Genomic DNA, 12,003 nt, shown 5'->3' with positions numbered 1-12,003 from the left:
TGACGATATAAATGTTGTTTTGTTCTTGTGTTATTACCTGTTCAAAACGCCTTGTCAGATAAAGCCAACAAAATCGGTGAAAAATTCGTCATGTAAATTCCTTTATAACTATACTTTGTAACAGTCCTCATTAAAAAAAAATATATTTCTTAAAACCAATCTTTTTTTGTGTATTTTTTTTTTTTGATAAATTCCGGTTTAGAAAACATTTCAAATAAGAAAAAATAAAGTTTGTAACAAGTTTTCACTTTTGCGTTTTTCCAGTAATGTGGCAACGTCTATGTTGTGGAACGCGTTCACTGGAAAATTTGTACTTAACTGAGTGTTGGAAAGTGTTGTTATTTTAATAATAAAGTCATTCATATGTGATTATCGATGACCAAAAAATGTAAGCAACGATAAAGTACGATAAGATGTCAATCTCCGAAATAGTTGTTATAACCTCTACCGCATAAATTTATTTTTCAAAATTTCCAAATATAGGCTTCAATAAAGTTTTTCTACAAATTGTGTTTTGACTTGCGCAAACTGTATGTATGCAGGCCACATTAAATTAAATAATGAAGTGTTCGAGTTTTTCGTTCTACAACACTACTTCAAATTGATTTTTTGACATCTATTCCAAGATTCACTCCTTCAATGTAGAAGTGAACATTGCGAATTGGTAGGAAATTGTATTTGACAAAATAAAAGTGATCAAAAGTTTCGAGCCAGCTTGGAAGTGTGAAATTGAAGAAATTGTGCGAAATAGTTTGACGAAGAGCTTTTACACGCACTATTTTATTTTTTAAGTTTTGTATATCGTGCTGACTGATGCTGTGCATTTGCATCGTTTGAGAAAAGTGCGTCACGAGACTGGGGCTTGTGTTAATGGCTTTTCGTTATTTTGTCTCGCCTACCAACTTTAATTAGCAAAGTAGTTGTTGTGGAAGGGGAATTGCAAAAATAAAAAAATAAATGCAAATGCATATACAAATATTTTCGAAAGTGTATTTGTTTTAAAGTGAGTATTAATAGCATACAAAAATTGCTTGTTTTAATATTTAATTAACGAGTTTAGAATTCACAAGAATGGGGAGATTGGTACTTAGAGTGCCTTAAGGTTTCGTTCTCTATATCCAAGTCCGGCAAAGTCCCAGCGCAGGCGTGGAAGAACCAAGGAAATTCTCTTGTGTTGTTTCTACATTTTTAGCTGCCTTCTCTATATTTGCACACCCATATTTGCGTTAAATAATATCCAGTATTGTGCTCTATAAAAGGGAATGCGTCACATTTTAAAATGTTTAAATTCATTTTGCAAAGTTATTTAACAAAAAATAACTATTACAAGTAGTCGGGATAAATTACTGTGACTGATATATTCTTTAATATACAATTGAAATTCGAATACATTTGGTTGGCAGTATTTGAAGTTATTTCCTTCGTTTTTTTTTAGATAAATTCATTAATATTGCCTACCACCCCCAAATCACACGAACATTATTGTTATATAATAATACTAAATCTAAAAGTTATTACACAAGAGTTTGAAATTACACAATTGTATTTTCATCGGAACACTAAATAATGGATAATGCCGCTTCCAGCGGTTGTGTCAATCCTAGGGGCGAATTGCATAGACGCAATGCATCGTGGTCACCAGAAAATCGATATTTCACTCCAGAGAGTGATGTAGAAGCCATTTTGACAATGAATAGGAATGATGATGTCGCCCCCACCAATGATAATATTGCCAATGAAACGGACTTACAATGGTACGAAATTTTCAATGATGATGACGTGGATGCTGCACAATTGGAGTATGAAGATGAAATATTGAGTTCTATATATACTAATGAAGAATCTAGTCCAAACAACACACACTTAGATGATCTTAACTTTTCCGAAGTACGATCCAATAATCAAACTTTAATTGAGAATGAACAGCTACTTTACGAAGGTAGATAGCTGCGTATGTATTTATTAGCAATATGGAAATTAACATTAATTTGATTGGCGTCGAAAACGTAAATTTTCCATAATAAATAAAATTTGCATTTAGTGAAGGTTGCTTGAAAAGAACCCCAGAAGATAATTTAGGTAGGCCTTAAGTAAAGCCATTCTAAGAAGCCTACTCAAGAAGGGCTGAAAAAGTGCTTCGTTGCATGCCGTGTAGAAGGGCTTATCCATTTAAAATTTACGCGGATGCATAAATTTATATTTATTATTACAAATGAATTTCAATAAACATTTTAAGTTTCAAGATCACATATTTGATATAAACCTAAAGCAAATACTTCAAATATGTATGATTTTTATAAATTAAAGGAGCTGCTTTAAAATAACTCCTTCTGAAGCCCTTCTGAAGTACGTCCTATAAAAACCATTCTGGAAGGCATTCCATGGGTAGTGAAAAAAGAAGCCCTTCAACTTGTGTCACTCAATAAAAAAAAGAAAGGAGCAAGGAATGTAGAGTGGAAGGTTTTTGACCCTCAGGGGGGCTTGTCGGAAGCGATTTTAACTTCTGAATTTATCTACTGGGACATTAAATTTGTGAAAATTTTTTATGGTGCAGATTTGATTGACAGCTCAATAAAGTAAATATGAAAATATGTATGTACTTACATAATTTAATGAGTCAATTTTGTGTGAACTTTTGTGCAGTCATTTAATTAACACTCAGTTACCAGAAGTGTAAAGTGGAAATTGGAAAAGTAATGGAATGTCGTCTTTGCTAAGTTACGTTTTTGGTTCTTTTTGTATATAAAAATAGCATCAAAACGAGTTAGTTTACTCGAAAATTTACCTAAATATCCCGGTTGTAAATATTCACATATATATATGTACATATGTATGTATGTATGTAGATACTTATATGTACATATGTACGCAGGTAATTATGTACACAAGAAAGTAAATTGATGTTAAGAACATATAAGAAAGCAATAAAGAAACGCTCAGTTATTCCATCCTTTATAAAAAAACAGAAATTTTCCCAAAATACGACCACTTTTGCTCTTCTATATCTCTTCTAACTATATTTTACAAATATATATTTTTTACATTTATATATTTATTTATTGTTTATTGCAGTTCTATGTGGTAATCGAGTAAGCCAAATGACTCGGGCATATGATGATATTGAAGCTGTGACGCGTTTGCTGGAGGAGAAAGAGAAGGATTTGGAATTGACAGTACAAATCGGAAAGGAACTTTTGACGCAAAATAATGCGCTAGAAAACAGAATCATTGAGCTGGAAGCGGATTTAAAAGCATCCAACGAGGATCGCGCACAACTCGTACATGAACTACACAAGAAAAATGAGTTGATTGCAGTGCTAACAAATGACTCTGATGAGGGCAGCGAAAATGGTAAGAAAATGTGTTTAATAAATTATTAAATGACACAAACACAAAAATTCAGTGGTCGTAAAAAAATATCCAAAAACCATGATTTTTTTACATACATAAGCACCACATTTCTAGTTTCTAAATTTTTGTGACTTTAGTCTATTTTCTAAAAAAAAGGGCAATAATTAATTCATTCCTCATAATAATCATTATTTCGCCGATCTTCTCCTCCAATTGGTTGTGTGCGTGCTGATGTTTCCTACAATTTTACACCACCTACAAAATTTACACTATTTCTGTTATGTTTATCGATCGTTTACGTCGATCTCTTTACGTAAAACAACCATCATGAGATCTGGTAAGCGTATCCCAAAAACCAAACTATCTTCCAAGATTTTCCATTTTTTCCGTGTCTATTGCAACCCTAGCTCTTTACAAGAACACTAAAACACGGGGTTATCATTATTCCTTTCAAATAATTTGTTACTCTTATTTCTACTTTCTGCTTCATTTCAGATACACCTACATTTTCCAAATCAATTACTTTGGATTTACTGCAAAAGAAGATCGCTTCCCTGCAGGATGAGAATAAGTCCTTGAAACACGAAGCCATACAACTTGCCTCGCAAACAGATGATGTTGAAGCTCAGGAACGCCAACTAATGGAAGACATCACATTACAATTGAACGAAGCTAACGGCCGTTACGACAGTATGAATCTGGAATTGGAGCGTCAGCGGGAGGAAAATCGCTTACAACATGAACAAATAATAAGCTTGACAGCAAGGCTGTCCGAAGCCGAAATGAGACTGCATCAGTTAACGCACGATAATGACGAGCATATTACACTTCTAAATATAACAAAGGAAAATCAAAACTCATTAGCTGTGGAATTGCTGGAATTCAAACAGCGCTATCAAGAGGTGTTGGCTCTACTGCAGGAGGCACAGGAGCAATTGCGTAATCAGCGCAAGAAAACAATGCCACAAGCGCGCAGCTCGTTCATTTCTAGTTCTGGCTTGTTGCCACCAGAGTCGTTACAGTGCGAGCTGATGGAATCTTCAATGTATTCGGAAAATAGTCTCGACTCTGGTATTTCGGGTGATACACAGCGTGCCGAACGCATGGGCCGTTTAATGTCACAACTGCCTGGTATATATGGAGGTGGTGCTGGTGCAGCTGGTTCGGCCTATGCGCTGGGTGCTATGCCTCCATATAAACGTGTTTTCGAAACAGTGCGTTGTGCAAGTAAAACTGGCAACTACATGGATAGTGGCAATTCGTCGATGACACAACTTGGTGCAATGGCGATGAGCAGTTCGGGTGGGCCGCGGATGTCGGCGATGCCGTATCGTGGTGCTGCCTTCGACGACAATAATATGGGCTTGAAGACCTTGTCGTGCGAAAGTCTGGCATCACAATCGGACGACGGCTATCCGTCTGCACCAACCGGTGTGCCAGGTGCTCCGGGAGCTAAAGACTTAGAAGCGGCATTAAAACGACTAACACCGGCAGAGGTGTTGGCGCGTCGTGCTATGCTAACGTATGCTCCACCTGGCACATACAACTATGATGAACAGACAACGAGCACGAATACACTTCCGCAAGGTATACGCACGCCAGATAGTATTATGTCGACAGGTTCGTCGGGCATTTCGTCCACCAACATGTCGGCATCAATGCAGCAATGGCGTTTACCCGAAAAATTGCAAATTGTAAAGCCGATTGAAGGTTCTCAAACACTGCATCATTGGTCACGATTGGCAACGCCAACATTGAGTGGCTTGCTGGAGGAGCGACCGGGTGTAACCATACGAGGCGGCCGTGGTTTAGATGATTTGGGAATGCAAGTATATACACTTTCCGATGTGGAGGAAGATGTGAGCGATGACTTGCCTGGCAAACAATTTGAAGCTTCTGGCTGTACATTTACCTATACAACGAGCATGGTAATGCATCCCGATGACGGTCTCAATGATCTGTCGTTTTTGTCACAGTCACAATTATCATCACGCATGGCTTCGGCATCGACTTCGCGACAACCCAGCTGTCCACCCACACCACGCGGCGGATTGTCACGCAAGAATTCCTGTTCGACGTTTTCGGTTAATTTAGGTTTGGCTTCGATGTTAAATGAACGCGGCATTAAGGCTGTGACGCCAAGTGCACTAAACACTCCAGCTGGACCAAACTTTTCACCAACTGTCACACCCTGCAATAGTCCAGGTAAAATGTTAATGAAAACAAGATATCTATATATCTGTGGACTTTTGACAAAAGAACTTCTGTGATTTCCATAGGTTTAAATTTAGAGTAATTGATAAGGAACTCTGATTTAAAAATTGTACATCTTTATTTAACTTCGTAGCATGTTGACCCACTATAAATGATTAAACATAAAAATATCATCCGAAAACTCAATGAATTATTGATTTGAAGAGAATATTACCTCAATCGAGAGAAGTTGCTTTATCAAATGTCCACAGATATGTACGATGAAGGTGTATTACGCTACATACGGTAAAATCCTCCTAAGTCCCTCATACAAAACTGTTAGCTTTCAGAGGTAGTTACGCGGACTTAGTAATTAAAAGAGCAGAGCATAAGCAAAATTGTAAATAATGCAAGAAAAATTATGGATTTAGCGGGATTAAAATTTCAACGTGTTATGCTATACTTCAATCTAGAGTTACTCTCTTCTCTAGAAATCATTCAAATTCAAATGACGATAACTGATCTATCTCCATATATTTTTCCTCCTTTCAGAGGGTTCACCTCCACGTTCCTCCTCACCTGAGCCACTGTTCGGTATTCTATCGACAGGTGCAGATTTAATTAGACGCAAATTAATCGGCGACATCGAACGGCCCAATCGTAATCAGGCTCAACAAAAGCAAAAAATTATGCTATCGCGTTTGGAAAGGCGTGCTCTGCGCTCACTAAAGCTGGTCGAGAAAGTCGAGAGTATTGGTCTGGAGAACATTATTGTCGCACAGCCAAATTCTATGTCGCAGTTGGCTAGTGGCATAGCGAGCCGTAGCTCCAGTCCCATGGCACAATTAATTAGCCTTAAGAATCTGCATACTTGCGCCAACAATGTAGTCGACGACATACACTTCGATCGTGATCAAATAAAAACTGTGCTGCATAAAGGCCTTAACACGCCAACTAAAACTGTGAGCGGGCGCGATGAAGAGTGTCATTTCGTCAATATAACAACAGAGCCAACAGCAACATCATGTGGATTAAGCACAGCAAGAACTATTAAAGACGATGGGGAGGAGCCCTCAACGAGAATGGGAGTATCACAAAATACGGCAGCCGCCGTAGCAACAACAACGTCCACGAGTACAACAGAGTCTCGTATAAAGCAATTACAGCGACAAAAATCACGTCGCAATCTTAAAAATGGTATTGCCGGTCAGCGACCAGATTTGGGTACGATAGGTAGTGGTAATGGTGGTGCCAGCGGAGGTAATGGACGTGTACGTCCCGATCTAGGAAAAGTGTCTTCAACAGCATCAACGTCTGTAGCAAAAAATGAAACTGCAGCGCAAGCGGCAACAAAAGAGAGTGGTGCTCGGCCGAAGAAAAGGCACAGCGACAGCAGTAGTGGGGGCGACAGCGCGCAAAAAGTACGAGAACCGCGAGAATCACAAAGTATAACACAAGCATTTGTCGGAAGTGTGAGTTCTTTACTATTTGGGCGCAAAGGTGGTTGGCTGTAGAGCTAGAATGCCTGCACTTATTTCACTAAATGTGGTTATTTCAGTATGAATATAATACAAAAAAAAAAATCACTACATATTTTAGTTTGATAGCGTTTGAACGAAACAAATAATGATGAATAATAATGACAAGAGCCGATAGTGGTGCAGTATTGCACCGCCCAAAGAGACAAAAATTATTAAATAACTAGTGAAAAGGAAAAATGCACACACATTAATACATTACGATGTAAATCTTATACGATATTAAAGCGCTAATATCAAGTTGACGGTGATAATAACGACCATGTGTATGTTTATAAAAATTTATTGCAACGATAGTGAAGATGTAACAAAATGCTAAGGCTAATAATAATAATTTTATGGTGCACATAATTACAGAGCATTTTATAGTGTTATACCAATACAAATGTATTTACAATGAAAAAGGGTAATATTTCCACTAATTGCTTATCTCTTCGCAACAATAGCATAGCTACCAGTATAAAATGCATTATTGAATAAGTAACGTACAATAGTAGCAAAGCAATCCGATTCGTATAATTTTCTTTACTTTAATTTTATTATTTAACAAACTTGAAGTATTTATTTTACATTTTGATCTGATTTTTATTTTTGTTTTAGTTTTTGTTAAAAGCATTAGAATTGAATTTTAATTTAATTAACTTTGAAACCGAAACATTCACATGGCTTAGCAACGAATATGCTAAGGAACTTAGTACTGCCTTTATAAGCTCACTTTTTACACGGCTTAATTTTAAAGTTACGCTTTTCCGCAGCAGATTTTTCTTAACATATTATAACTTGACCGTATACGCTAATTTTGTTGGTTTCTAAAATTTTGGAAAGTGCCCATATACATATACATATGTACATATGTATATCTTTAACTAAAATTTAACAAGGTGGTTAGTGGGAAATGGTACACACGAATAGTAAAAACTCCTTTTTAACGGAATTCCTTGCTGAAAGTATGAAACTTGAAACGTGAAATCAAGGGTTTCAAGATTATCAATGCTTTCTTCGAACTCAAGAGAGTTTCTCTATTGTAATAGCGCTACCATAGCGTTTTTGCATGCTGGTATTTAACAAAGGCATCGATGATTTCAATATCAAAGTACCACAGACATGTATTAAAAAAAATTATTGTATTTATTTTATTATTATGAAAATAAAAATGATTTTAAGTGTTAAAAAAAATGTACTACAACGGATTCTTATTCGTATAATACAATTAAAAGTTATTTGAAGACTTTGAAGCAAATACGAAACGTGGAAAACTCGAGACTCGGAAGGGTATTCATAGAAATTTTAACAATTTAGCAAAACTCTAGAAGTTTTATTGGTCCTATTCAAGTATAACTTGAAAACAAAAACAGAAGCTCCAAAAATTATTTCCTATAAAGTTTGACAAATCATTAAAAATTGTTCGACTCGGGCGGCTTTCGTGGATTTTTTATTTTATTCGGGGTTTTCATTGAATTATAAAAGACTAATTATTATTTTTCTTAAAAAATTTGATAATTAAAAAATTAAATTTCGATAATTTTCAGTGGGGCATGTTCGGGTGAAAAAGATATTCGAAAAAAAAACGAAAAACATCAATAAAAATAAACAAATTTACACTCGGTAAAAGTTTTGATAAAATCTATCGGTTTTCACCTCTTTTGAATTTATTAAGGGATTTGAAGGATATCGCAAACTTAAGAAAAAAATTCAAGCTCAAAATTTCGACGATTTCCCCAAAATTTTAAGACTCCCGTACTTGAAAAATAAAACCAAAAAATAAAAACAAAAATACAAACTATTGGAAAAAAATTAACTCAAGGGGGTGTACCCTGTATTGCGATTCGAAAAGCTAATCATTCGGTTTCGAAGACTCAGCACTATGACTTTATTAGATCGTGTCGCCTAGGTTTTTGAGTTAAAAACGAACATCTCAAAACTTGAAGAAAAACAGAGAATTTTGATTTTTCTATTTCATAAAATGTTTTCGATTGGGTAAAAATTTCTTACCTCGAAAACTCGTTAAGCACTTTGCTTAAACATTTTGGAAATTCCGCGAAACATTGGGCCGTATGCATAAAACCTAAGCAAATGCCTTTTCTTAAAATTTCAGACCTTTTGCTCGATTTTTTCAAACAAATTTAAGTAAAAGCTATGAAATTTTAACTGAAAGCAATTGCTTATTTTTTATGCATACGGCCCATTGAAAGTCTTTGAATCTTGGGCTTATAAAGGGGTTTTTTGAAACTATATATAAACTCCCAATTACAGATTTTTGAAAAAATTTTTCCATGTCAAAAACGAATATATTTTTGGTTTTTTGTTCCCACGTTTCGCCTACAATTTTGAGACTATCTCTTATTTGAAAAAGAAAACGGAAAACAAAAAATGCATACAAGTTATTACAAAAAAAGTAAATTTAGATACAATCCGAGTTTTCGGGGTATTTTTGTGTTAAACATTTTTTTGATTTTAGTCTTGCGTTTATTGAGGGATTCTATGAAACTTGAAATGAACACCAAATTCCATATTTTTCTAAACAAAAAATTTTAGACTCGTGGTTTCAGAAGCATTTTCGGGTTTATTAGGGGGACTCCCTTGAACTTAAAAAAAAGAAATGCTAAATTCGAAAACATGTATATTTTCACACACAATTGGACACCACAGTGAAGTTTGGTGTTTGTATGTATGCACGTATGTGCAAGTCTTTCCTTATGAATTCAGCTATATTTTTTGCTTTATATTTTCTTTGTTTTTCTGTTTTCATTCAGGTTCAAATAATATAAACACAAATCGGCATTTAGTATGTGTTTCCTTATAGGATATTTATGCCAGACTTTTTCTGCGTAGTTAGTTCCTTTTATGAATGCGCTTTTATGTTTTTTAAGTTTAGCATATAATTTCATAAACTTCATTTTAGTTTAAGCATTATAACATATTGCGAAATACATACATACATTTACTTATATAAATTGTTTAAAGCTTATAGTTAAACAAAAAATAAATAATTGCATTGGTTAAAAAGCTCACCAATTTGAATGTAACTACTATGTATAAAGCTGTATGCCTATAATTATACTTAACTTTGCTTGTATAATTTTCACTTATTCGTTTCAATTGTCACAAACCAATTTTTCGGACATTGCTACTTTTTCCTTTATAATTTCTAGTCTACTTCCGCTTCCTTATATTTAGCTCTTCTCTTTCTTCGCTATTCGTTGTCAAAAAATAAAAATACTTAACCGATTTAGCACTTAGTTTGTAAATGAAACAATGTGATGTAAATAAAAAAACATATTATATTATTTCTCTCCAGACTATAGACAATAGTATAGTTTGGTTGACGAATGTGCATAAGAGCAGAGCGGCGGTCGGTCATAGCGCATTTCAAATACACCCACAATACACTTATTACAAGCAAATAATTACACTAAATTTAAGCGTGCAAACAAATTAACAAAAAAAAAAAACATAACAAAACTGCTGCAAAACTAGTAATGAATTGCATAAAAATTGTGCTAACGCATGTTAGTGCCTGTTCCACGTACATACTTATTCATACATGAATGTATGTATGTATGTTCACGACAGCATTAAATATCTCCATTAATACATACATATATCACTTGTGATAGGTTTTGTTCATTTCAGTAAGTGCATTGTTTTTTGCTTAAATAAAAAGATAACATAAAAAAAATAAAACAAATAGATGCTTGTGTTGTTACATTGTTTTTTCACCATTATTACCTAAATATATGGCCAGGGATCACACATTGCATATGTATGTAGAAATACTTTATTTTCCTAAAAAGGAGTGTTTAATTAGTAAAAGATTGGTGCGTAAAGGTAAAAAATTAAGAAAAAAAAACGCATGTCGACGCTTGGCGCGCGTTACCTCGTATCCGCCAAATGAAATACCATGTATGAGGTGGCATAGAAAAACATTTATTTTGGTTACCCTGTCTCAATGCTTCCCTACTTCACAAACCTACTTGAGAAACCATTCAAAAGTTCTGAAGAAAATAAGTTTCTTCGCTCCTATGTGAAATTTTCTGACTATCTTATACGCGGTATTTCATTTGGCGGATACGAGGTATTGTGCGCCAAGCAATGATGTTTGTATTTACGAAAGCACCTTAATTATATGCGCCTTAACGGTCATTAGCAAAAACAAAAAAAAAAGCAATTAAAAATGAGAAAAAAATCTGAAGGTGCATTGCAGCAGTGACTTAAGTTAATTTATGAGTTATATTTTTATTATTTATTTATAGAAATGTGTATTCAAATATATAATATAAACGTTAAAAATTATGAAAGCGTGTTTTTGTTTAATATGCCTACTAGAACTCGTTTAGTAAGTATTACGGGATGCAATGCCTTGAGTAGCGCTCATAAATAGGTACCGGATTTTTATGCGCATATAATGTGCGCTAAAAAATTAAAAATATGCACAAAAAAACAAAAAAAAATATGCACAAAAAAACAAAAAAAAATATGCACAAAAAAAACAAAAAAAAATATGCACAAAAAAACAAAAAAAAATATGCACAAAAAAACAAAAAAAATATGCACAAAAAAACAAAAAAAAAATATGCACAAAAAAACAAAAAAAAAAATGCACAAAAAAAACAAAAAAAAATATGCAAAAAATTCGCATCTGTTTTGCCTTTTTATTTATTTTTATTCGCTTTTCATATTTTATTACATGTTTATAATTAACACAAGGATGTGTTGTAATTTTTAGTGCCACGAAAAACTCAATATTAATCGAATATACATGCATATATCTAAAATTTTAAAATATGTATGTATTAAAAAAATTAGCACTTAAAGTAAAAAATTCATTTACAATAAATTAAAAATTATTTATTTATTTGTTTAATATTTTATAAATGAATTTATAAAATATTGTGGGGTGCAGGTGGACAACTAGGTCATG

General features: G+C 34.1%; 1 protein-coding gene across 6 annotated transcripts in view; it reads left to right on the top strand.

The window, feature by feature from the left end:
* milt (trafficking kinesin-binding protein milt) overlaps positions 1-11,246 on the top strand; it is a 46,848-nt gene extending 35,602 nt beyond the window's left edge. For 3 of the 6 annotated variants that reach the window (XM_017614195.1, XM_017614194.1, XM_017614198.1), the window contains 3 exons: positions 3,073-3,351; positions 3,847-5,556; positions 6,097-11,246. In XM_017614195.1, coding sequence (XP_017469684.1) covers positions 3,073-3,351; positions 3,847-5,556; positions 6,097-7,058 — 2,951 coding nt within the window. In that variant the 3' untranslated portion in view covers positions 7,059-11,246. Of the gene's footprint in view, positions 1-232; positions 1,004-1,760; positions 1,940-2,247; positions 2,873-3,072; positions 3,352-3,846; positions 5,557-6,096 lie in introns of those variants that run through there. The other 3 variants (XM_017614197.1, XM_017614199.1, XM_017614196.1) reach the window with 3 other exon arrangements.
* The last annotated feature ends 757 nt before the right edge of the window (positions 11,247-12,003 follow it).

This window comes from Rhagoletis zephyria, unplaced genomic scaffold (assembly GCF_001687245.7).
Source record: "Rhagoletis zephyria isolate East Lansing unplaced genomic scaffold, Rhagoletis_zephyria_1.1 Rzeph_scaffold_00790, whole genome shotgun sequence".
In the NCBI taxonomy this organism is placed as follows: domain Eukaryota; kingdom Metazoa; phylum Arthropoda; class Insecta; order Diptera; family Tephritidae; genus Rhagoletis; species Rhagoletis zephyria.
This window is presented reverse-complemented; position numbering and strand designations above follow the sequence as displayed.